The following is a 25,307-nucleotide window of genomic DNA, read 5'->3' as shown; positions in this document are numbered from 1 at the left end:
TCCTGGCAAGGTTTGTTCAGAGGGGTTCTTGCCCCGGGGCTGAGAGAGTGTGACTTGACCAGGCAATTTACATGGCTGAGCTGGGAAGGATCTTGCAGCACCTTTGAAAGAGAGAAGCTGATAATAGCCTGAGCTTTCATCATAGGCTGGAGCCCACTTCCTCAGATGCTGCAAAAGCTCATGCTCCCAGCTTCTTTCTTTCACCCCAAGGGGCTGCAAGATCCCTTTGCAAACTGGTTTTGGGTTTCTGTTATGGCAAACAATTTTAGTGTTAACATTCAGAGACACAGCTGTGTTAGTCTGGATAACAACAGTTTGCAAAGGGATCTCAAATTTTGGTCTCAGGCTGGCTCCCTTTTCATTTTCATTTGTTTGCCCTTGCATTTAAAATGCCACTTGCTTTTAAAACCGATGCCCTTAATGGTAAAAAGGCTAAAAATACAAGTTGGTTGTGTTTTTTTAATCCAAAGGAGTTTTGTGAAAGCAGAACAAACGAAAGTGAGGCGGATGTGTCTACAACCTTGTGGTTCCTTTTGAACAGAGAGAGCTCAAAGGGTTCAGAGTCTGATGGGCTGCAGATGAAGCAGATATGAGTTCCTGCCTGTTGTGCAATTGTTTGATGCTGAGGTGAAAGCGGACATGATATTAAAACGCAGAACTGCATAGATCAGCCTTTGAACAATCACACGAGCGGAACAAGGAACAAGACGTTTAGCTCAATGACCAAAAGCAGTTTCATGTGGGTTTTGAAAGAGAACATCCGTGCCAAGTTTGCACCTAAGCTGTGAACTGTGTGCAGTTGTGTCTTCCTGAGTTTTCATCAGTTAGTGTGAGGACAGAATACTGGATAATAATAATAATAATAATAATAATAATAATTTATTTATAGCCCACCCATCAATAAAAATATGGAGAATACAATAAAATAAAATACAAAAAATAAAATAAAATAAAATAAAATAAAAGAGAGCGACATGAATTACAGAAAATCACAGTTAGGCCTGATGGAATTGAGCCTGTCTTTTTCACTCCCTCCCAGGTCTGATGATGACAGTTGGGACAGAGGGAGGGCTCTTCTTCTTGAGGCAAAAATATAATTTTTATTAATTTTAATTTAATTCTTCTCATTAATTTAAGAGAAGAATTGGTGGACAGAATGACCTAAACGGGGAGAGGAAGTAGGTAGGGAAGGCCTGCTGGAAGAGATCCATCTTAAGAGCCTTCTTAAAGGCTGTAAGAGTAGAAATGTCACGGATCACCTTTGGCAGGTCATTCCATGTCTTCGGAGCTGCGATGGAAAAGGCCCTCTGGGTGACAGAAGTTAGCCTAGATTTTATTGGCTGAAGTAGATTCTTCCCCGAGGACCTTAGAGTGCGGGACGGACAGTACGGAAGAAGGCAATCCCTTAAGTATTCTGGACCCAAGCCATGTAGGGCTTTAAAGGTAATCACCAACACTTTGCCCGGAAACTAATTGGCAGCCAGTGAAGGGATTTCAAAACCGGTGTTATGTGATCATTACGACGAGAACCTGTAATTAACCTGGCTGCCATATTTTGTACAAGTTGAAGTTTCTGAACTTGGCACGAGGGTAGCCCCATGTAGAGTGCATTACAGAAGTCAAATCGAGAGGTGTCCAGTGCATGTACTACTCTTTCAAGGTCTCCTGGTTCCAGGAAGGGGCGCAGCTGGCGTATCAGCCGAAGCTGATAACAAGTGCTCCTGACTGTCGCATCCACGTGAGCTGTCAGGTGATCGACGAGTCGAGGAGCACCCCCAAGCTGCGGACAGAGTCTTTCAGGGGAAGTGTGACCCCATCCAGAACTGGCTGACATAATTCCATACCTGGGCTTGGGTTTCCTATAATGAGTACCTCCGTCTTACCTGGATTCAACTTGAGTCAGTTTTCCCTCATCCAGTCCATTACCGCCCCAAGAGAGGCATTCAGATGAGAGATGCCATCCTTAATCACTGCATCAGTCTGAGACATAGAGAAATATACTTAGGTGTCATCAGCGTACTGATAACACCCTGCCCCATGTCTCCGGATGATTTCGTCCAGTGGCTTCATGTGAATGTTAAACAGCATGGGAGACAATATGGTGCCCTGAGGGACGCCAAATTTTATCTCTCTTTTAGAAGAGCAACTGTCACCCAGACTAGATAAACAAAACAAACAGCTTCATTTATATACCACTTCATACTGAACTAACAGTGTCTAAGCTGTTTACAACTGCAAGATAAGACCAGGAAGGCCACATAGTTCAGTGCAGGGGGCTTTCACACTACACTTTTATAGCACTATGATTCCACTTCAATTGCTGTGGCAACCTCCTGTCTTTTGGATCTGCGGTATTCAAAATTCTTAACCAGAGAACTCTAGTTTCTTCTTCCCACACTGCAAATCCCAAGACTCCACAGAATAATGAAGGCATGGCAGTTAAAATGGAACCCAAGTGTTACAACTTTGTAGTGTTAAAGGGTCCTGTGTGACCCTGAATCCTAACATATCTCTGAAGTTTAAGGAAAGATGTGTGTATATATGCTGTCTTGAGCTCTTTGGTGGAAGGGTGAAATAAACTATAGTGGTTTGAGCATTGGACTATGACTCTGGAGACCAGGGTTCAAATCCTGACTCAGTCTGACTTGCCCAAGGGTGACCTTGGGCAAATCACACTCTCTCAGCCTCAGAGGATGGCAATGGCAACCCCCCTTTGAAAAAACATGCAAGAAAACCCCATGATAGGTTTGCTTTAGGGTTGTCATAAGTTGGAAATGACTTGAAGGTACAGAGCAACAAGGAAAAATTCTTGGCATTAACTAAAAAATAATTTAAAAAGGGGGGGGGGGGTAAGTCGAGTCCCTCCCTCTTGACATGGTTGGACTGCAGCTCATATCAGACCCTGGCCAGGATGATCAATGGTGAGGGATGATGGGAGTTGTGATCCAACAATATCTACAAGCCCAAGCTTTGAAAGATAGCTATCTAAACACAAGCCCATATCTCCTGCCCAACCCACACTTTGTCCCTGATGAGAGTATGTGCCTAATCCACAATTGCTTTTAAATCTGGGCCATATTTTCATCCTAACTGAAGGACTGAAAAGCCAGCAGATTGATAAAACAGCTGGGGCCAGGGAATGTGCATGTCTCCAAATATTATTGAACTACAGCTCCCATCAGCCCTGGGCATATTAATGAGTAATGATGCAAGTTGTGACTCCCAGCCCTCAAACAGAGGTTCCCAGGGAGAAGATGTTTGAACAACAATTCTATTGTATTGTACCTGTTGGGCAGGGGCAATCTTCCAGGTTCTTAAAGCATAGCCTTTTGCCTTTGTCTTGGAATATTTGTCTGAGATGCCTAATAATCAGAGATAGTTACCTAATCCCTCTTGCTGTTGAGACTAGAGAGGGAGGATTGTCAATACTCTGCTCATGTGGAAGACAGCTCTTTAAACACAATAAACAGATATCCTTAGGATCAAAAGTTAAGGCTAGATGGCACCACCACCCGGGAGCCATAGATTAAATTCCCAGACTGCCAGTTGGTTCCTTGTACAGTAGTTATGCAGTGGTGGTTGATCCGAAACCATGTCCTGTCACCTTTATAACAGACTTTCTCAGTTTCCTTTTTTCTGTTCCAAGTCAGGTGGCAGATCAATGGGCAGTTTTTGTACACCGAATATTGATAATGCCTAGCCTGACTATATCTTCTTTTTTACTCTGCGAATGGTACTGTGTATTGCCTTCTTCAAAGACAGAACTCATTTGTGAACAAAAGGGGTTTACTTCAAACATGTTCCACAGCATGGATGAATAATGACAGTTTGTATAATAAAGCAGTAATACATAGGTTTACACAGCAGGTGCTTTTTTTTCTTACTCTTTACACTCTGGGCAGGTTTGCAGTCACCTCTTGAATGCTTGTGAACACACAGTTAAAGAGAGAACATATTTTATATGTGTAGAACACACTATAATACTGCCCAATGGGTACAGTTGTATTGCGTTGTTATTTTCTTTCTGCAATGGTTGATGCACTTTCAGCATGGGAACATAAGAAGGTGATGATGGATCACACCGAAAGCTCAGTCAGTTAAATGCTTTCTGTTGCTGCAGTGTCCAGCAAGATTCCTACGAGAAACCCACAAAAGTTGGCTTGTTTGTGCATCTTTTTTTTTATTGTATCATATTCTTTTTGAAAGACAGTGTCCCCTAATTGCTGGAGTGCTGATGACCCAACACTTCAGCTACACCGAATCGGGGAACTGAGATTCTAAGAACATGGGGTAGATTATTAGATAACTTTACAAGTGAATGCATATTTAACTGGAAGTAAATTCCACCAAATTCCACAAACCCTCAAACAGTCCTAAATAATAATAATAATAATAATAATAATAATAATAATAAATTTATTTATATCCTGCTCCTCCGAATGATCAAAGCAGCTTCCATTAAACCAATACAATATCATATAATAACATAATAATCCTCTGTCATCCCATGTTTTCAGCTGCTTCAAAAATATCTGTATCTCTCCCTGGATTTTTGTCCTTTGTCCTCAGCTTACTTCAGTTGTTGCAAAGTGAGTTTAAAGTGCCTTGCATTCAATTAATTCAGTGCGGGGAGAAAACAGGAGGGAGCAGAATCCTGTCCTTCCCTGTAGATTCAGGCCAAAGCAAGCAGCTGCAGCATCTCCTAGCTTGTGTGTTTTTCTCTTCCTCATTAACAGCGTTTGACAGCTTGACCACACATTGATGTTCCTTGGTCACGTATATCCCAGTTTCCATCTATGAAATGTTGGAGGGTATGATTCCAAGGTAGCATGCCTCTGTGGTAACTTGTCAACTTTCCTGTCCATTCTGTGGACCTGATCTATGTTCCCTTATCTTCGTTGTTGATCTTTAAATCAACCGATGAATTGCTGTGACAGCTGTGCAATTGCAAGAACAAGGCTGAGAGCGATAATGAGAATGTTGAAGACGTTCCCTCCCCCATGCAAAAAAACATATATTTCTTACTTTTACAGGTCTGGTACAGTCTTCTGACATAACAAACCATCAGTTTCTGTGTAGGAAAAAAAATTACAAAAATGAGAACATGGAAGCTATAAATCATACCTGACTCACAAAATCTGCACGTAAAGAGAACTGTTACTTAACTAGAGGTGTGAGCTGTTTAACTAGAAATACCACTTAGAGGTGTGAATTATAACAGGGTGGACTGAAGGCTGATCAACAAAGATTTTTAAACATTTTAGTGGTTTAAGAGCTGGACTATAACTCTGGACGCAAGGGTTCAAATCCCTGCTGGGCCATTTGCAATCCACTGGGTGACCCTGGGCAAGTCTCACTCTCTCAGCCTCAGAGGATAGCAATGGCAAACCCACTCTGAAGAAACATGCTAAGAAAACCCTGTGATAGGTTCGTCTTAGGGTCACCATAAGTTGGAAACAACATGATGGCATACAACAACAATAACAAATATCTATGTCTGTCTATATATACATACAGAGCCGGCATTTGAAAGCACACAACAACAACACCTAATAATAGCAGTCTCAAAATTACTTGCATTTGGTTCTGGTATTCAAAATTAGTACCAGGATTCTTTAATTCTCATTGTCTGTCTGGTTAGTAGATCATGGGATTTTAAGGGAAAAGCAGTTTTTGCATGTCTAAAGGCCTCTTGCCCCTGAATTATATGGCTTGCAAGAAAATAGCCTGTTTTATGCAGGTCATGAAAGAGGGGAGTGCATTTAATAATAATAATAATAATAATAATAATAATTCCACTTAATCACTTGGAATCCCAGCGGACACAGAAATACAGGATAGTTTTTTTTAAAAATGGACTGACTAAGTTCTGTGAGCTCATTTGCAACATTACTTTACACTATAATACTCTCACGTCCACAACAGCCACACTTTGATGGATGGAGAATTTTAGCAGAACAGTTGCAGTGGTAGAGCACATCTTTGCATGCAGAATGCCACAGGCTGATTTACTGATATTTCCAGTAGAACGGGTTAGGTGATGGAAGGAAAGGAAGAAAGACAGATTTTTCTATCTGGCTAACCAGCTACTTGGAACTCAGGCCTAAGTTCTTGCCTTCATGATTGCTTAGACAAATGATTTGGGTTTTTTACCATGGAGCAAATAGGAATGCTGAGGAGAACTAAATTCAGTAGCTTAATAACATGCACACTAATTAGACATTATTTCTTGTAGGTGGCAAACTTGAGCCAAGAGAGAGGCTTTTTCAAATGTGTGGCTTACAATATACAGTGGACCCTTGTTATGTGCTGTGGTTTGGTTCCAAGATCCCCCGTGGATAACAAAATCCGTGTATGCTCAAGTCCCATTAAATATAATGACATAGCAAAATGGTGTCCCTTATAAAAAATGGAAAATCAAGGTTTGATATTTGAAATTTATCCTTTTGTTTGAACATTTTCAAACCGTGTATGCTTGAATCCATGTATAAAAAATGCATGTATAAGAAGGGCCGACTGTACATTTTTCAAATTGTGTGGGGTCATTAAAAATGTGCCCCTCCAACAACACTGTCTCAGCCTCTCACCCACTTTGCTGGGCTGTTGTGAAGATAAAATTTAAACGGGGGAACTGTGCTGCCTTGAATTCTTTGGAGGAAAGATGGAATACAAATGTAGTAAAACAAAGTTAAAGTCTAGAGTAACTTTAGTGTGAGAGGTTGGATGGAGCTGAGATATAAATAGTGCTGAAGCAGAGTTGTGATGAGAAGTAGTGAGCCATGAGCAAAAAATGTCCCTGGTTGAGCTCACTGGATTAATATTGAAATAATAAATAGGAAAGCTTTGGGTGCTCTGAGCATTCAGAACCTTTGTGTGATTTATATGTATGTGTTTAATGTTTCTTATTAGTAATCAGATGTTCCACAGCTTCTTTCTTGTGTAATAATTAGTTATGTTTTGTAAACTGGCCAACTTTCTGGGCTGGGCAGTTTCTCCTCTTGTGTAATTATATACAAAGTAGACACTTGTGTCTGATCTTAATCTTCTAAGAGTAATTTTGGCTCTGACTTTACCTTTCCTAAGAAAAAAACATCAGTGAAGAACAGGTGCTGCTGCTTCTGTCAGATTTGCTTAAAATACCAAAGACTATTTCATAGTGAGCTTAGCAAGACCAGAGACTGTTTCTCTGGATTCTGTTCTGCAATGGCTATCAATGTGTTTTGTGGTTTTCTCACTGCAGTAGGTGTCTTCAGGTGCAGGGATTGAGCCTATAAAGAGGTAGAGGTGTCACACCAAGTTGCATCCATCCTCCAAGCCTACTTTTATCACACATTCACACCTTCCTCATACCAAAGCATCATTCAGCTCAACTCAGTTATGAAGCCTAAACAGAGTCTCTATAATTCTGCAAAAGTAAGTTTCTAAGCTTACTTAGTAAGCTTTTCAGGTGTGAGGAGGCATGCATCCTGAAAATCCTGCTTCACTCAGATCCTGATGATCATTTTCCTATAGTTTGGGGATGGGCAAAATGGAGCCTATGGGGCCAATGGGGACCCCTGAGTACAGCTGCAGAACTGCCCCAGAAATGCCCTCATTAACTCTGTTATTTTTTTTTAATTGGAGTGATCTGGGGGCAGTTTACTAAATTTTATTTGCATCTTGCTTTCCTCTCGCACAGGACTGTGGGCGGCTTACATCTGTTTGAAAGGACAAAATACACTTTAAAACCTGTTGGATATATTTTTAAAAAATTAAAAACAAATATTTCTATTAAAAACAACAAATTGCAGTGTTTTCACCCTAAAATTATCTAAAGTCTTCCCAACCCAACCCCCCCAACCCCAAAAAACAATTAGCCAAAAGTCAGCTGAAATGGAAGCTGGAAATGATGCGTCAGGTAGGTGGCAGGGAGAATGAGACACACCACTGTTACTCACCCCTGCTGTTGTCCATGGGACAGTATCAAAACTTTTATCAAGCATGTTGGAGAAAGATGAATGCAATCTGGGACAATATCACACTATACTGTTACAGCACTATTATTCCACATTAATTACTATGGTTGCGTCCTGTGGATTTGCAGTTTGGGGAGAGGCATTTAGAATTTACAGCCAGAGAGCTCTTAGGTCTCACTAAACTACAAACCTATTTATTCCACAGGGAGCAGCCATAGCAAAAAGTGGAGGAATAGTGCCATAACAGTGTAGCATGATACTGACCTTGGGCTGTGTGTGCAAATTGTCTTTTTCAATGGGAGAATTGCAATTATCCCTGAATTAAAAAAAATCCACTGAGATACAAAACACACTGCAGAAATAATCCAGTTTGAGACCGCTTTAACTGCCCTGGCTCAGTGCTAGGGAATCCTGGGAATTGTAGTTTATTGTGGCACTCAAACTCTGACAGAGAAGGCTAAATGTGTCACAAAACTACTGTTCCCAGAGTTCCCTAGCATTGAGCCAGGGCAGTTAAAGCAGTCTCAGACTAGATTGTTTCTGCAGTGTGTTTTGGATCAATGTCTCCAGACTTTTTCCCTACCCCACCTCCATACATCAAGCCAGCATTGACCCCATACAGACAGGCCAAAATAAAGCTGCTTTGGGTCACTTTGGAGGTATGCTGTTTAAATGATGCATGCGTCCTAAGAGTCTGGAAGCCATGCCAAAGCCATGCTAAAGTCCTTCGGACTGGAACAGCTTAGGACGCATGCATCATTTAAACAGCATACCTCCAAAGTGACCCAAAGCAGCTTTATTTTGGCCTGTCTGTAAGGGGTCAATGCCGCAGAAACAATCCAGTCTGAGACTGCAACTTTATTTTGGCAGTCGGTATGGGGCATTGACTGGATCTTGAGATCACCAGCTGCAAAGATGCAAAACCTTTTATTCCTTGCATCACAAGGAGTGGTAAGTGGTATTAGTTAATCGTCTGGGGGATGTGGGAGACACGTTAGAGCATGTAAGTGTAACTAGTTTAATAAATTTAACAAATTATTTCCAGCATCTGATGCTACGTGTTGTTAATCAACAAATAAACTTGTCAAGCCTTGTTGGGGAAAGGAGATAGCCAGTCAACATGCAACTAGTTAAATATAACCTCCAGATCTACCTAATGGGACAATTTCTTTAAATGTGTGAAGTTTCATTCTGTTTTTTTCTCCCCTAACCTCTTTTTTCAATAGCTACTGTAGGGAAGCAGTGAGAATAATTGTCCTTTTCTTCCATTTACATAAAAGCATGGGGGGAGTGAAGGGATCTTTGTATGTACATGTTTTCAAGTCACTGGTCGACTTATGGTGACGCATGAATTTCATAGGATTTACTTAGGCAAAGAATACTTAGATGTGGTTTTGTTAGTTTCTTCCTCTGAAATAATAATTATTTATTTCCCACCTCTCAAGGCTTAAGGTAGGGTACAGCATATTAAAATACAAAACCCAATTAAAAATACATAGCCCTGCAGCTAAAATGCAGTGCTCATAAAACTATTAAAATACACTCATAAGAGAGTACATATGCAATTAAAAAGTCATGATTTAAATTGACTAGGTAAGCCTGTTGGAAGAGATATATCTTTAAGCAGACAGTATTTTCAGCTGTCCTCTCTCCTCCATCAGGTCATTCCACAGTCTGGGGACAGCAGATGAAAAAGTCCTTTGGGAGACGGTTGCCAGTCTAGTCCTGTCCACTTGTACTTTTCCCAGAAATAGTTGGCAGCCAGTGGAATTATGTTAAGGTGGCTGTGATATGATCACTCCTGGATGTACCCATAATCAGTCTGCTTGCCATATTCTAAATCAGTTGGAGTTTTTGGATTTGGTACAAAGGTAGCCCCATGTATAGTGCATTGCAGAAGTCCAGCCTTGAGGTTACCAGCACATGCACTACCATCTTTAGGTCCTCCAATTCTGGGTAGGGGCACAGTTGGCATACCAGCCGAAACTAACATCAGGGACTCTTGACCATCACATTTATCTGGGCTGATATCTGGAGAGACATTTGAAAATATAGCCTACAGCACCTGGTTTTTGTTGTCAGTCTCCCATCCAGATTCTAACACAAGCTGAACCTGCTTAGCTCCCAAGACCACACAGGATCTGGTGCCTTTATATTGTTGTGTGCTTTCAAGTTGATTCCAGTTTATGGTGATCTTAAGATCACAGGGTTTTCTTGGCAAGCTTTATTCAGAGAGTAGTTTGTTTTGCATTCTCTGAGGTTGAGAAAGTTTCACCCAGTGGGTTTTCATGACTGAATGGGGATTTGAACCCTGGTCTCCGGTCCTAGTCCAGTGCTCAGACTACTAAACCATGCTTGCTCTCTACATAGGTTTAATCTCTTGTCTGTAGGAGGTAGGTTAGTACTTGCTGTCTCTTCCTCCCATAGGGAGATTTTCTCAATAAGACAATAGAAACATTTCCATCTCTTTCTCTTCCATCATGCCATTATCATCAAAAACAAAAGCAGTGTTTTATATTGCAAAAATTGCTCTCTTTTAAATATTGGGGAGGGGGGAAAAACAAGTTAAAAATTAGCAGCCACAAGCAAATTCCTTTCTGTACATCTAGGTTTATAGTGTCTAAACCTGCTTTGAGTGTAATTCTGTTTATCTCAGGTCAAAAGAGGCAGAAGAAAGGAAGATATGTAAATCCTCTCTCCCTTTTCAGGATTTTTATTTTATTTTATTTTGTTACTGTGGACAACATTTTTACAGAGCAGAGCAACTCAGCACAAAAACAAACCTCACCAAAAGAAAATTCTGTCAATGCAAGGAACCTGCACTATTTTTATGCCCATTAGGTACAATTGTTTCTATGGCCCTTATCACACAAGGGGTTTTGCAGCTCAGATCCGGAGTCACTCCTGGTCAAGCCATGCGAATTCACGTTATAACGTGATATATTATCACACCTGATTGCTTTCTATGGGGGGGTCATTCCGAGGTGGATCCACAGTCAAGCCAGAGTGACTCCTCATTTTTGTGAATTCACTAACAAGCGAATTCACAAGAATTGCTTCTAAGCTCACTTCAATTTCACTCCGAATTGGTCTGGTGTGGAATGCAACTTTGCTTCCGTCCTGGTACACTCCCCAAAAAAACTCCAAGGTCCCACATTTCCCATGATGCCATGCTGCAAACCAGGAAGTGGCCCCCTTCTTAACCCCCGAAGTGCAAAGGGTCACAATGTGTTCAGACCCCCACTGAGCATGAGCAAGGGTCCCAGTTCAAATCGTTGAATCCGCATGGTATGTACTGGTGTGGTAATTCAATGTGCACTCGCTCCACTTTGACCCTGTAATTACCACAGTTTCATTCTTCATGTGTGATAGTTCATCACATGAATTGCCTTGGATTCGAAGTGGCTCTGCTACAGAAGTGCTTTGGTGTGATAAACACCTATCTTTCCTGGAAGTTTGGCAAGAAATGGCAGCCAATGGCTCAAAGAATGGCACCGGTCCAGGACCACCACTTTGAGGAGCACTGATACAGACTACCACAGTTAGTATCACCCTGTTGGTATTTTGCAGTCTGTTTTCAGACTTATTCCATTCCTTAGCCCAGAGATGGGGAACCTGAGGCTCTGGAGTCAAATCATCCCCTTCCTAGGGTCCCAGTCTTGTTCTTTGGGATTCCTCCGATGGTCATACCCCCTTTCCCATGACATATCAGTTTTTCCGTATTTTGTGCATGACTAAAAGGCTGGCTGCAAATTTAGCCAGTTGTGTTGGTGGTTTGCACACAACCAAAGATCATATTTCACAGAGGTAGGATTAGGAAGATAAGCACATGGTTCACATGGTGTGTCCTTCCATTTCTTAGTTATGATAACCTGCATCATATGGATAATTATTGTTCATGGATATGGATAATTCCTCCTTATGGTGACCTAGGCCATCCTGTATTCCTTTGAAGCCCTAGGTTGTCACAAGAGTAGCTTGCATGTACACAACACAGATGGAACAAATACATTAGCATATATAGACCCGGTACAGACAGGCCTCATGGCACTTCTTGATGACGTGCTAGGGTTGCCTTGGGGCATTGCTTACAGACGCCCCGCAACGCTAGTATATCTTCCGTATGTCAAAATGGTGGCGCCCTGTACAGGGCACCGGCATTTTGACATGACAGACACCTAGCGTCCGCATGTCACAGCACCACAATGACATTGCGAGTGTGCCATTGGTGCACTGCAGCATCATTATGGCGCCGCAAAAAGAACCCACTTTTTGTGGGTTCTGTTTGCTCTGTGAGGAAGCCGCATGGTTTGTCCGCTGCGGCTTCCTCGCGGAGCAAACCAGGGTGCCAGCAGACTGCCCGTTTTGGACGGAATGTACCGGGCCATAGTTTTGCCCTGGTTACATCCACTGACAGGAATGCTTCTCAGATTTGCCTTTGTTGGGAAATGGTGCACCCTAGATGTTAATGGATACAGAGAGTTCTTAATATTAGGCAGGAGTCTGCTCCAATCTGGTTCCCTTATCATGTGGAAGAGCTCTTCCCTCAGTTGGATGCATTCCATATGCAAGGAGTGGAGAATCCTTGTTGCTCAAGATATTTTGAAATACTGTTCCCAATGTCCTTTCTCATCAGCTAGTCTGGCAGAGCCATTTCCAAGTTTAGGTCCAAAACATCTGGAAGGTAGCAAGTGCAGTCAGCTCTTCTTGTACACAGATTTTTTATACATGGATTCGAGCATCCATAGTTTGAAAATGTTCCAAAAAAGTATAAATTTCAAATATCAAACCTTGATTTTCCATTTTTTATAAGGGACACCATTTTGCTATGTCATATTTAATGGGACTTGAGCATCCACAGATTTTGTTATCCATGGGGGATCTTGGAACCAAACCCCAGCATATAACAAGGGTCCACTGTACATTTCTATACCACTTATCAGTGAACTAGCACTCCCTAAGCAGTTTACAATGTGTAAGTCAATTGCCCCCAACAAGCTGGGTACTCATTTTATTGACCTACGAAAGGATGGAAGGCTGAGTCAACCTTGGAGCCCTCTATGATCAAACTTACAATCTACAAAAGATCAAAGGTTCCCCAGTGATGTAAACATTCCAGCTACAGGGAGAGGGCTAGACTACATAGTCCTGTGATCTCCATGTCTTCCTGGCCTGCATCCTTTCATTGCTTGCCTAGAAGTTACCTCCCATTTCAACAAGTTACTTTGTACTTCACTATGGTAGGCTTATTACTAGGTGCAATGTCTAATGCTAGTTTCTAGCTTTTATGAAAATGAAAGCCTATAGTGACAGAGGGAAGCCAGAGGAAGGCAGATTTCCTTCCATGGTCAAAGAAGAATTTCTTCCATGGTTAGAAGGTGGTGTATCAATTAATCAGATTTTCCCCCTTTGATTATTGGAGAGAGAGAAACTTTTTTTTAAAAAAAAAGTAAATACATATCTATTTACATTAATATAAGTCACAACATTTCTGGGAGAAGTTCTTGTTTTGTAGCCTCTTGCTTTAACTTTGTGTGTGTCTGTTGTCTTTTGCTTACAGGTTCCAATGGCAACCCATAAGGAAACACAATTTTCGGAAGGAGGAAGAGCTAAAAGTGTCATGAATGGAACTGGAAGCTCTCAAGGACAATGGGGTAGAGCCTGGTAAGAGAATACTTCCATGTGGTAGCTTTAAAAAATGTTGTTTTTTCTGCTCAAATGCCACAAAGCCCGACTATGTGGATAGTAGGCCTAACCTTTCATTCTACATTTTAGAACAGACTTTTGAAGATTGGTGGCATCGGCCTTGCCCAACCATTGTATGCTTTTCTACCTGTTCTTTGTGTCTGCTGCAGTCTCTCTCTCTCTGCTCTACTCTGAGCAGCAAGAAATCTCAGAAGCTGCAAATTCATATCAAGAGGAGAGTCATCTGCAAATCTCTTTGAGACATTGCTGAGAGGTCCAGTTTGTTTCCTCATTATATTTCTTAAAACCCAAGTAGACAGTTTGACCAAGCAGTCCAGTTGCACCATGACAGACTTGAGTTTTCTTTAGGTTTGTGCAGAGCCAGTCAGCTCCCGAGTCCAGTGGTAGAGATGTGCCATTAATAGTCTGAAGAAGGGATCAGTACCATAGGACAGTCAAAATAGATTTCTACTTAGCCTACACTGAAATATCCATAAAGCTAACAGACTGACATGCTCACTGATAAAGAATTCCCCAGGAAGCATCCCCATTGCTGTGATCCAATAGCTGGAATGATTGTGGGATGATAGGGATTCTGCCATGGGAGCTAGCAAGCACTGCTGGTTCAGTTGTTGTTAGCTCGGGTACCTAGAAGATAGGTTATTAAGAGCTTGTATTATGTGTCACAAGAGGAAAGAGAGGTGGCAAATGGGATACTACAGTCACTCCTACAAGTCTGCGGACATGTGCTATTAACATCAATGGGGCACACACCCATGGTGCCCCCCCCCCCCCGCATGCACATGCCCCATTCAAGCCTATGAGGCTTGAATATGCACAAGTTTTGGAACTCGGGGGGGGGGGGTCTGAAACGGATCCCCCATGAGTTCCAAGGGCCAACTGTATTTCCTTTATGGTTGTTTTGAGTTTCACTCCTGGGTCCCTTCACAAAGATGGCTAAAAGAAAGAAAGAAAGAACCTAGAATCATAGAATCGTAGAGTTGGAAGAGACCACAAGGGCCATCCAGTCCAACCCCCTGCCATGCAGGCAATCACAATCAAAGCATCCCTGACAGATGGCCATCCAGCCTCTGCTTGAAGACCTCCAAGGAAGGAGACTCCACAACACTTCGGGGGAGTTTGTTCCACTGTCGAACAGCCCTTACTGTCAGGAAGTTCCATCTAATGTTGAGGTGGAATCTTTTTTCCTGCAGTTTGCATCCATTGCTCCGGGTCCTAGTCTCTGGAGCAGCAGAAAACAAGCTTGCTCCCTCCTCAATATGACATCCCTTCAAATATTTGAACAGGGCTATCATATCACCTCTTCTCCAGGCTAAACATCCCCAGCTCCCTAAGTCGTTCCTCTTAGGGCATGGTTTCCAGACCTTTCACCATTTTAGTTACTCTAAACCTCTAATAGGAAAGGCTGCAAGTCCTTTTCTGGTTTTCAAAGATGAGTATCTTTTATGTTAAACAATGCAGGGAGGCCCAGTGACGTATTTAAAAGGTAAATTGTCATTCCTGGAGGCAACCTGTTAGTGTCAGAAAAAGAGCAATCTGCAGCTGCAAAAACAGCCTTGGGCAGTTGGATTCTGTCTACTCCATAGAATGTCCATTGTATGTTCAGGAAGGTTTGCATGCTTTACTATGGTGGAGAAAGGAATTTTGGGGCCTAAACTAGATTTATTAAAGCAGTAGTGCTCAAACTATTTACCCTTGGGACCCCCCTTTATATCTACATGCAGACATCACATACATCCCAATCAACATAGTATGTGAATAAAAATATTTTATTTATTTAATGAGTGTATTTCCATTTATATATCCATGTATATTCATATTTTAACATTTTATAAGGAAATAACATTGTTCAAATGAGAACAGTTTTATTTAAGTAAATTCAATTTTTAATTCAAAGCATGTGGAAATTTTGTATATAAAAGTTTGGGGGGAGGAGGAATCAGAGCCTCCAAGTCTCATGCCCCTCCCTGAAGAACTCTCACACACCCCTGAGGGTTTTGTCCCACTATTTGAGAACTACTTTATGAAATAAACCTATGAGGATGTCCTAATTAATCACACTTGCGTCAAGTGTGCACACATTGCTGAGCTATAATATACTCCAGAGTGTGATAATTTATTTTATTTTAACATCTTTAAACATATAGCCCACTTTTCCCCAAAACATGGGACTTCAGGCAGCTGACAACAAAGTTAAAACAAGGTACAGCTAAAAGCCTGGTGATAAAAATATTAAAACACAATTACGTTAGCTAACATATTAAACCATCTATAATTAAATTTAAAACAATATTTTAACTAATTAAACCATTTAATTAATTAAACAATTAAATGACAACATAACATCATTTTTAAAACATAACAATAAAGACAATAGTTCAGCGTCCCCCATTAGAAAACCCTTCTGCACAACTAATTAATTGGAAAATGCCTGTTTAAATATAAAGGTCTTTACTGCTGATGAAAGGAGAGCAGAGATGAGGCCATCCTAGTCTTCTCTGGGAGGGAATTCTAGGGCCTGGGAGCAGCTACCAAGAAGGTCCTCTCACTTGTCCTCACCAGATGGGCCATGACAAAGATGAGACCATGAAAAACCCTCCCTAGGATCTTAAGACTCAAGCAGGCTTCTGTAGAGAGATATGTTTTTTCAGATAATCCAGATCCAAGTTGTTTGGGGTTTTATAGGTCATAACTAGCAGTCTGAATTGTGTCTGGAAGTGAACTGTGAAGCTGTTTCAACAGAGGAGTTATGTATTTCCTGTAACATCTTCCTTAGAATTAGATGGAAGGTAAGAGTTAGGTGCCATCAGCATATTGGTGATGCTGAACCCTAAAACTGTGGATAACCTCACCCCTTGATTTCATATTGATATTAAATAGAATGCAGGACAAAACTGAGCTCTGAGGGACTCTACAGGCCCAAGGCCAGGATGTCAGGCAGAAATTCCTCAGCACCATCTCCTGATGTCAGTCCTCCCAAGAGCACCAGGGCCACTGTAGAACAGTGACCCCCAAGTCCCATCCTCAAGAGGCAGCCAAAAGCATACCATAGTAGGTGGTATCAGAAGCCACTTTGAGGTGAAATAGAACCAAAAGGGGCCCACTCTTCCTGTCTAGTTCCCATCAAGGTGACCAAAAGTATCTCTGGCTGTAACCTAGCCTGAAGACAGGCTTTGAAAATTGTACTATGACTCTGGAGGGCAGAGTTCAAATCCCCACTTAACCATGAAAACCTTTTGGGTGACCTTAGCCAAGTCACAGTCTCTCAGCCTCATGGGATGGCACTGGTAAACCCCCTCTGAAGAAACTTGCCAAGAAAACCCTGTGATAGGGTTTAGAGTTGCTGTAAGTCAACAAAGATCGGAAGGCAAAGAACACACACACACACACACAGAGTTTTATAAGTATCAAGAATAACTTATCAAGCAGAGTTGTAAAACTCCTTTACTTGTAAAAAGACTTTGTGATATAAAACATTATGCAGAAGGTAAGAACAGAAAATTATAAGCCGAACATGGAATATATTTTCGTGCAAATACACCAACCAGATCTAATAAAATAAGCTCAGGCAAAGATCTCTAGCAAGTAAAACTGTGTCTCTGCTCTCTTGAGCTCTTGCATAAGTTTTTGCCCCCATAGAAATGCACACATTTGAAGGTTACAGCAACTTACTAAGCATAATTGTGGCTTGTGCAGTATTAACCCTTAGATTCCTCTAGCAGTGACTCTAGCAGTGAGTGCTCCCAAATGTCTGTATGAGTCAATTGCTAATTCAGCAATATCTGCTAGAAGGGGATACATTCTGTCAGTCAAGAGAAAACCTATATATAGGGTTGCCATAAGTCAAGACCTCCAAACTGGGATAAATGTAGGACAAAATTTTAAAATGTAGGACACTTTTAAAAAAAATGGAGGACACGTGAAAAAAATGGGTGATTTTTTAAAAAATGTTAATATAAGTGCGGAGGGGAACAGGCAAGGCGAAGGAGCCTCGCTGAAGCGAAGCTCCTTGGCCCTGCCTGTCAGGAGGGGAGGGGGCCAGGCAGGGGAAGGAATCCTCCCCTCAGGGAGGCTTTCTTTCCCCGCCTGGGCTCCGTCCCTGCTGGCAGAGCCAAGGCGGGAAAAGAATCCTCGCTGAGGGGAGGATTCTTTCCCTGCCCAGGCTCCGTTCTCAGCGGCGGAGCCCAGGCAGGGAAAGGAGCCAAAGAGGGGAGGGAAGCCCCCCCCCCCGCCAGAGGAGAGAGGCCTACAGAGACCTCTCTCTTTCCCCCGCCCCCGCTGTTGCAGACTTTGCAACAAAGCCCGGGGGCGGGGGAAATCCCGGGGGCAGGGGCAACCTGGGGCAGGACCATGTGGACCCGCCCAAAACCGGGAAAGTCCCGCCCACAGGCGGGATATGGCAACCCTACCTATATAGCATGTTTATATACAGAGAGAAAGAGAGACATCCCTTCTTATTTCTTTAGAGGTGTTATTTTATATGTATAGAAAGACTGTTTGAGTACTAAACAAGGAAACATATTTATATATTTCATAATGTCATTCTGTTGATATAAGGCCTTATACACTAGAATTTGCTCACTTCCAGAGATAATGTCTTTATTATACAAGTGGATGTGCAATGTGATTGCCCAACTAGTTGTTCAAAATCAGTTGCAGAACCTTTTATACAACTGTTGACACAAAACTAGTGTTGCAATTGCACTAGTGGAAATTATCTTGACTCCTTATTTTGTAATCCTATAGAGGATTATTGTCTCTAACTGGTATGCTCTGGACAAAAACAAGGAATCGGAGAACATTATGTTACACACTAAATATTTTCTGCCATTGCTCTTCCTCAACAATGTTGCTGGCTTATGTATTGATGTTGTCCTTATGATTAAGGCATTTAACTGAAACAGATGACTGTACTGGCTTTCTTTCATTAAATCATTTCCTAAAAATAAGGCCTGAATCTACAAAGCCTCTGACCAAAAAGCTCTTTTTAAAAAAAGTATTTTTATGCCTGTCCAGCCCACTTTCCATCCTTGTCCTCTGTCTAGCTGGAATTTTTTTAGAAACATCAATATTGGGAAGATAGTAAAGGAAGACAGAAGAAACACATACTTTCTATGCTGGGTTGCAGCAGCATGTTTGTAGGAAGTGATTCAATAAATCTTGAGCTGGGGATGGGATTCTGGTGTAGCCAATCCTACTGGGGCTGTGTGAGCCTATCTACAGGAGGCAAGGTGAACAGCAGCGGCCTCCAGAATCCCTTACTAAGTGTGTGTGAACAGCAAAATACTGTGAATAGGGGAAAGCAGATAAGCCCGCCTCACTAGCTGCCATTGGTGTGTGTCAAAAACATAGACCTCTAAGTCTGACTACCAAAAATGCAAATCATAAGTGGAGGCTGGTGAAAAATCATCCCTGGTTGCATTTTGGAAGAAGCATTCAAGTGGTGTCTAGAAGGTTCAAAATTATTTTATTTACTTATGCAAGGCTTCCCAGATCTGGCTATTTCATTTCACTGTGAAGTTTATTCATTTGAAGAAAAAGGTTGCTGAAAGATGTTAAACATCTCTTCATTTCTCTGTAGTGGTCCTAACCCTATTTTTTTTATTTATATACCGCTATTCCAAAGATCATAGCGGTGAACAGCAAGTAAGCTAATTAGCAAGTAAGCTAATTTGCCCCCAACAGTCTGGGTACTCATTTTAGCGACCTCGGAAGGATGCAAGCCTGAGTCAAGCTTGGGCCCTTTTGCTGGTCTTGAACTCGCAACCTTGTGGTTTTGAGTGAATGGCTGCAGTACAGGCATTTAACCACTGCGCCAAATATTCTGTTAACCCAGTAACATGCATGAACACATCTTTGTTAACTGAAATGTACCTGTAGAATCTAACACTATATAGCTTTTTTTTTTTTTTTGAAGTGCTGGTATAAGATTGTTTGGTTAACAGTTCTTTGGCAGCTTTTTCCCTTCCATTCTGGGTTTTTGTTATCCAACACTATATATTATGTCTACTGTACTTGCCTATAGAGAATATTTATTATGTCCTTCGAGTGATGTGTGGAATATTCTGTTGTGGTTTATACTGGTGCTTTTCTAATCTTTGTTCACAACAATTGGTATAATATTGTGCGTGGGGAAAGTACTATGTTTGTGGCCTAGTCCAGCCCACCTCCCTGTTCAACAAAATCCCCTCCTAGTTCTGATTTTTTTTCTTGCTGTTCTCCCTTACCATGGCTATGCAATATTAGTTCTGTGTGCTAATTCCTGTTTCTTTCTTTCAGGAAAGTTGACTGGTTTTCCCTAGCGAGTGTCATTTTCCTACTGCTTTTTGCCCCCTTCATTGTGTATTATTTTATAATGGCATGTGATCAATACACTTGTTCTCTGACTCAGCCAGTCATTGACTTGTTCATGGGCAAAGCCCATCTCTTGAATATCTGGAATAAAACACCAGCATTGACTTGGCAAGCTGCAGCCCTCTATACTACTTGGGTGATTTTCCAGGTGTGTATCTTAATAATATAATAATAATATGCTTTATTTATATACCGCTCTTCCGAGACGATCAAAGCATCATTTAAAACATTCACATCATAAAAACATCATCTCAATGCATATATCAATAAAAACCATTAAAATCCAACATCAATAAAACAAGCAAACAATAAACAAGCAAGGAATCTATCAATTGTAATTAGCCACTCGTATCAGGGGAGACAGACTCTATGAGGAGTCTGAAGGAAATGCTAACCGGAAGAGGTGGCTTTAAAGCCTTTTTAACGGCATCCAGTGTGTGGATCATGCGAAGCGCTTCTGGAAGTTTATTCCAGTGCATTGGTGCAGCTGATGAAAATGCTCTCTGGTGAGTTGCTGCTAGTCTCACCTTAGGATGTACTAATAAATTCTTTCCTGATGTTCTGAGAGTGCGGGGCGGACTATATTGGGAGAGGCGCTCCCTCAAGTAACTCGAGCCCAAGCCATGTAGGGCTTTATAGGTAATAACCAACACTTTGTATTGAACCCGGAAGCTAATAGGCAGCCAGTGTAAAGATCTTAATACTGGTGTTATGTGGTCTGACCTGGAAGTTCCAGCAACCAGTCTGGCTGCAGCGTTTTGGACTAACTGAAGCTTCTGAACCTGATACAAAGGTAGCCTCATGTAGAGCGCATTACAGAAGTCCAAACAAGAGGTTACCAGTGCATGTACTATGGTTTCAAGGCCCTTTCGGTCCAGGCAGGGACGCAGTTGGCATATCAGCCAAAGCTGGTACCAAGCCCTCCTGGCCATCACATCCACTTGAGATGATAACTGCAGAGATGGATCCAGGAGTACTCCCAAACTGCAGACTTTGTCCTTTAGGGGAAGTGTGACCCCATCCAGGACTGGATGACAAATTTCCCTGCCTGGGCCTGGGGTACCTATCACGAGTACCTCTGTTTTCTCCGGATTCAACTTGAGTTTGTTTTCCCTCATCCATCCCATTACTGACTCCAGGCAGGCATCCAAAGGAGAGACACCATCCTTAGTCACTGTACCAGTTGGAGACATGGAGAGATAGATCTGGGTGTCATCAGCATACTGATAACACCGTGCTCCATGTCTCCGGATGATCTGTCCCAGCGGCTTCATGTAAGTGTTAAATAGCATGGGGGACAGAATGGCGCCTTGGGGAACGCCAGATGTCAACTCTCTTTTACGAGAGCAGCTGTCCCCCAGCCTCACCATCTGGAATCTTCCCGAGAGGTAGGAACGGAACCACTGAAGCACAGTGCCCCCAATACCCAACTCTCTCAGGCGTTCCAGAAGGATACCATGGTCAATGGTATCGAAGGCTGCTGAGATGTCCAAGAGCACCAGCAGGGTCACACTTCCCCTGTCCTTGCCCAGACGAAGATAACCAACTAAGGTGACCATGGCAGTCTCAACTCCGTATCCCGCCCTAAAGCCAGTTTGAAATGGGTCTAGATAATCGGTTTCATCCAAGACAGCTTGGCATTGAAAGGCGACTGTCCTCTCGATCACCTTGCCCAAGAATGGTAATAGTGAGACCGGTCTATAATTACACATCTGCAGGGGATCAAGGGAGGGTTTCTTTGAGGTTTGACTATCTTCAGACTTCTTTATCGAAATCTAACAGAATGTATGAATAATGTAACTTTTAGCTACAGTCAAAGCGTACAGTTAAGAAACCTGACAATATTGGTGGTTCATGACTGATCATTGTTTGCTGTTTTTAATATGACATAACAGTCATCAAGCCTTCAATTTAGACTCCAAAAACCATTCCTATGAGATGCTAACATCCCTGGTTTCTTGTCCCCAGCCATCTTAATGTCAATTTTAAGCCTATGTTATTTCCTACCCCTTTCCCTCTCACCTTCCCTAGATTCATTCCAAAGACCGTAATTAAGTATTTAGATAGATTTTTTGCAAACCTTGTTCCTTGTGTACTAATTTGAAATAAATCTAACTGCAGATCACTAGCTAACTTTAACCTTTTATTCATGAATAGATACTATGATTTAAAGGGTTTATCCACCTGTCTTTTATGTTGTACAGATCCATGCCCTTGATCACCAAATCTCATGGTATGTTACTTGATGGGACAAAAACCATGACTATATAGGTTGAGCCTCCCTTATCTGACTCTGAGAGCAGAGGTGATTTGGATTTTCAGAAATTTTGTGGATTGTGGATCCAAGCCTGAACACAAAATTCATTTATGTTTCATATGTATCTTATAAACCTAGCCTGAATGTACTTTTATACGATATTTTTAAAATAATTTTGTGCATTGAACTAAGTCTGTATGTATTGAATTATCAGAAAGCAAAAGTTCCACTATCTCAGTCAGCTGTGAAAAAAGTTTTGTATTTTTCGAATACTTCAAATTTAGTAATTCTGGAAAAGAAAGATTCAACCTGTAGTATGGCTTTTAACAGAATCTGTAATGTAGTGTTGATATTTCCCCAGCAAGTTCTGTGATTTCTGTAAATTTTTTTACCTAGAGGGAAGCACATTCATGTACTGATTATAAGCAGAATTGGTATTTAGACTAACAACTTCAACATTTCTGTGCAGTTTCGGAACCAATAAGTAAATTTGTTTTTCCCCTAGGAAATAACTCTAGTGCACATTACATCCAAAGATATGTCTGAAATTAGAAAGAAACAACATGAAACTAGAATAAAACCTCATGAAAATTAGATCATTGCAGTCTCAACCCACAAGTTGCCCATGTTTCATAACTATTTGATTTGGTTTATGATGAAGAGTCTGACTTGTCTGTAATGATGTTTGATATTCATTAATTCACTTTGTTACAGGTGGTTTTATTTATGCTTCCTGATTTTTGCCACAAGTTTCTGCCTTTCTATCGGGGAGGGAGGCAAGAAGGTGCTGTGACGCCAGCTGGTAAGGTCATGTCTTGGCTACTTTTATGTTATAAGCCTTTCTAGCATTACTAAGAAATAAAGACCAAGGAGCAAGCAAGTTCCCTTGGGGTCTTCTCTTAGGACCATGTGTTCTGCCCCACATTTATAAACTCAATAAGATTATCTTTCTGCCAGACATTTTGCCAGATGGGTTGCAGCCAGTGTGATGGTTGAAGTGCTGGACTTGAACTTGGGAGATGCAGGTTCTTTTCCCCATTGAACCATGACACTCACCGGTTGCTTTGAGGCAATGATTCTCTCTGTCTCTTAGCCTGAACTACCTCACAGGTAGTTCTGATGATAAAGTGGGGAGGATATGATGACTTGAGTTGATAAGGAGTGGGGCAGTATATGATGGCTTGAATTGATGGCTTATAGGGAGGAAGATGGGATATACATATAATAACATAACCGTCTCTGTGTCAGAAAAACACCCTGTGCAGCAGCCATCCAAAGAGACTGTTGAAATGTGGACAATACTATGATGCTTCATTTTTCCCTTCAGTCTCATCTGCTTAGATTTGGCTTCATAAAGGTCTCTTATCCTCATTGCAACATAAGGAGCCCCATCTGAGAGATACTGTATCACCCCATAGAAATCCCTTGGATTTTGATCCATACAAATTCAACAAAATCAGAGTTGCTTGTACCCTTTCTTAAAACACATTTTTAAAAAGATTAAAAAATAAGGTAATGAGGGAAGAAACAAAATGTCCTCATATCTAGTCAAACCTTGTGGTTGTCATGTCTGCAGTTACACTGACAGTAGATTGCAGACTCTGATTTTTGTTTTCCCTCATGAATTAAAAAGCTGCTTCTATGTTTCTTTGCTTCAGAAAACAAATTGATATTTAAAATTCCTGTCACTGTTACTTTCCTGAACAAATTACATCAGGTGCTTTCAGTTTTTTGCAAAAATAAAAAAGTGCTTGAAAAACATCCATCATATCTAGTTGAGCCCTCTGTTGTTACAGCCAAATTAGAAATCTTGCACTCGCACAGGCTTAAATTTACTGTTTTTTAAAAAAGTGTTTTTGTTCTATTTCTGTTATAAAATACAAAGTTGTTTTTAAGTTAGAACTTGGCTAAAGACATACATTACAAGTAAATCTCAATTTGTTAATATAAAATCAGTTTTTCAGAATTTAAAACTTCCAACACTGTGATCCTATACATGTCAATACCGAAGCAATCCCCATTGATTTCTGTGGGTAACAGGGCGTAAGATACTGGGTTGCAGCATTAATACTATGAATAGATTTGATTAAGAAGTGGAGAAGACAAGTGTTATGTGCTGTTGTGGCCTTGGAGCTTTTCTTCAAAACAGCTATGCAGTGATACTTGTAACTCCCTTAAATCCACAAGGTTTTTGCCTTAATTTTGTAAAACTTGCTGCTGAGCTTCACTATGTGTATTTGTGCTCACTCACATTCATCTCTTGCTGCTTCCATCCATCTCCTGCCTCTCTCTTTTTGTCCCCTTGGGAAAAGGGACTTAGACCCATAAAGGTCCCATATAGTACAGCATCTATTGCTGAAGCTGCATTTAAAAAAATAACAGTACCAGTGAAAAATTAACACAGGAATTTGCCCACAAGGTTGCTCACACTGCAATACTGCATTCACACGAGTGGCACATTGAGAAAAACAGTCTTCTTGATACATTGAAAGCATTTTTAACAAAAAAGAAAAAAACCCCAAAATAAATCCCTAGATTGGATAGAAGAAGGGATAAACAGTGGGATCACACTGACTGAAAAAAGCCAAGAATGGCAAAGCTCACAAGTATAAGCAAACCTGCAGGACACCATGCTTTATATGCCATCTCTTTTTGATTTGTTATTATCATTGTATTAAATCATGTAACCCTCTTTCCTTTTCAGGCACAGTGCTCAAATATGAAATCAATGGACTACAAGCCTGGCTTATCACTCATACACTATGGTTTGCAAATGCCTATCACTTTCACTGGTTCTCACCCACCATCATTTTTGACAACTGGATTCCACTCTTGTGGTGTGCAAATATCCTGGGCTATGCTGTATCTATTTTTGTAATGATAAAAGCTTACTACTTCCCCTCTAATTCAAAAGATTGGTATGTTGGTGTTGCTTATTTCACTTTAAATATGGTATTTTAGCACATTCAACAAATACTGCATTTTCTCAGTCTAAAAAGCCAATTATTGTTACTTTTTATGTCTAGCCTGATTAA

The 25,307-nt window shown here is 41.2% G+C and overlaps 1 protein-coding gene across 2 annotated transcripts in view; it reads left to right on the top strand.

Annotated features, from left to right (window-relative positions):
- Positions 1–25,307, top strand: part of DHCR7 (7-dehydrocholesterol reductase) — a 31,514-nt gene that overhangs the window by 1,080 nt on the left and 5,127 nt on the right. The window contains exons 1-5 of one of the 2 annotated variants that reach the window (XM_089521378.1): positions 1,298–1,443; positions 13,516–13,619; positions 19,941–20,163; positions 22,987–23,074; positions 24,977–25,190. In XM_089521378.1, coding sequence (XP_089377504.1) covers positions 13,522–13,619; positions 19,941–20,163; positions 22,987–23,074; positions 24,977–25,190 — 623 coding nt within the window. In that variant the 5' untranslated portion in view covers positions 1,298–1,443; positions 13,516–13,521. Of the gene's footprint in view, positions 1–1,297; positions 1,444–13,515; positions 13,620–19,940; positions 20,164–22,986; positions 23,075–24,976; positions 25,191–25,307 lie in introns of those variants that run through there. The other variant, XM_089521377.1, reaches the window with a different exon arrangement.

Source organism: Sceloporus occidentalis, unplaced genomic scaffold, assembly GCF_023333645.1.
Source record: "Sceloporus occidentalis isolate IW3139 unplaced genomic scaffold, rSceOcc1.0.p SCAF_4, whole genome shotgun sequence".
Lineage (NCBI taxonomy): Eukaryota > Metazoa > Chordata > Lepidosauria > Squamata > Phrynosomatidae > Sceloporus > Sceloporus occidentalis.
Note: the sequence above shows the minus strand (reverse complement) of the source record. Positions and strands in the feature narration are given on the sequence as shown.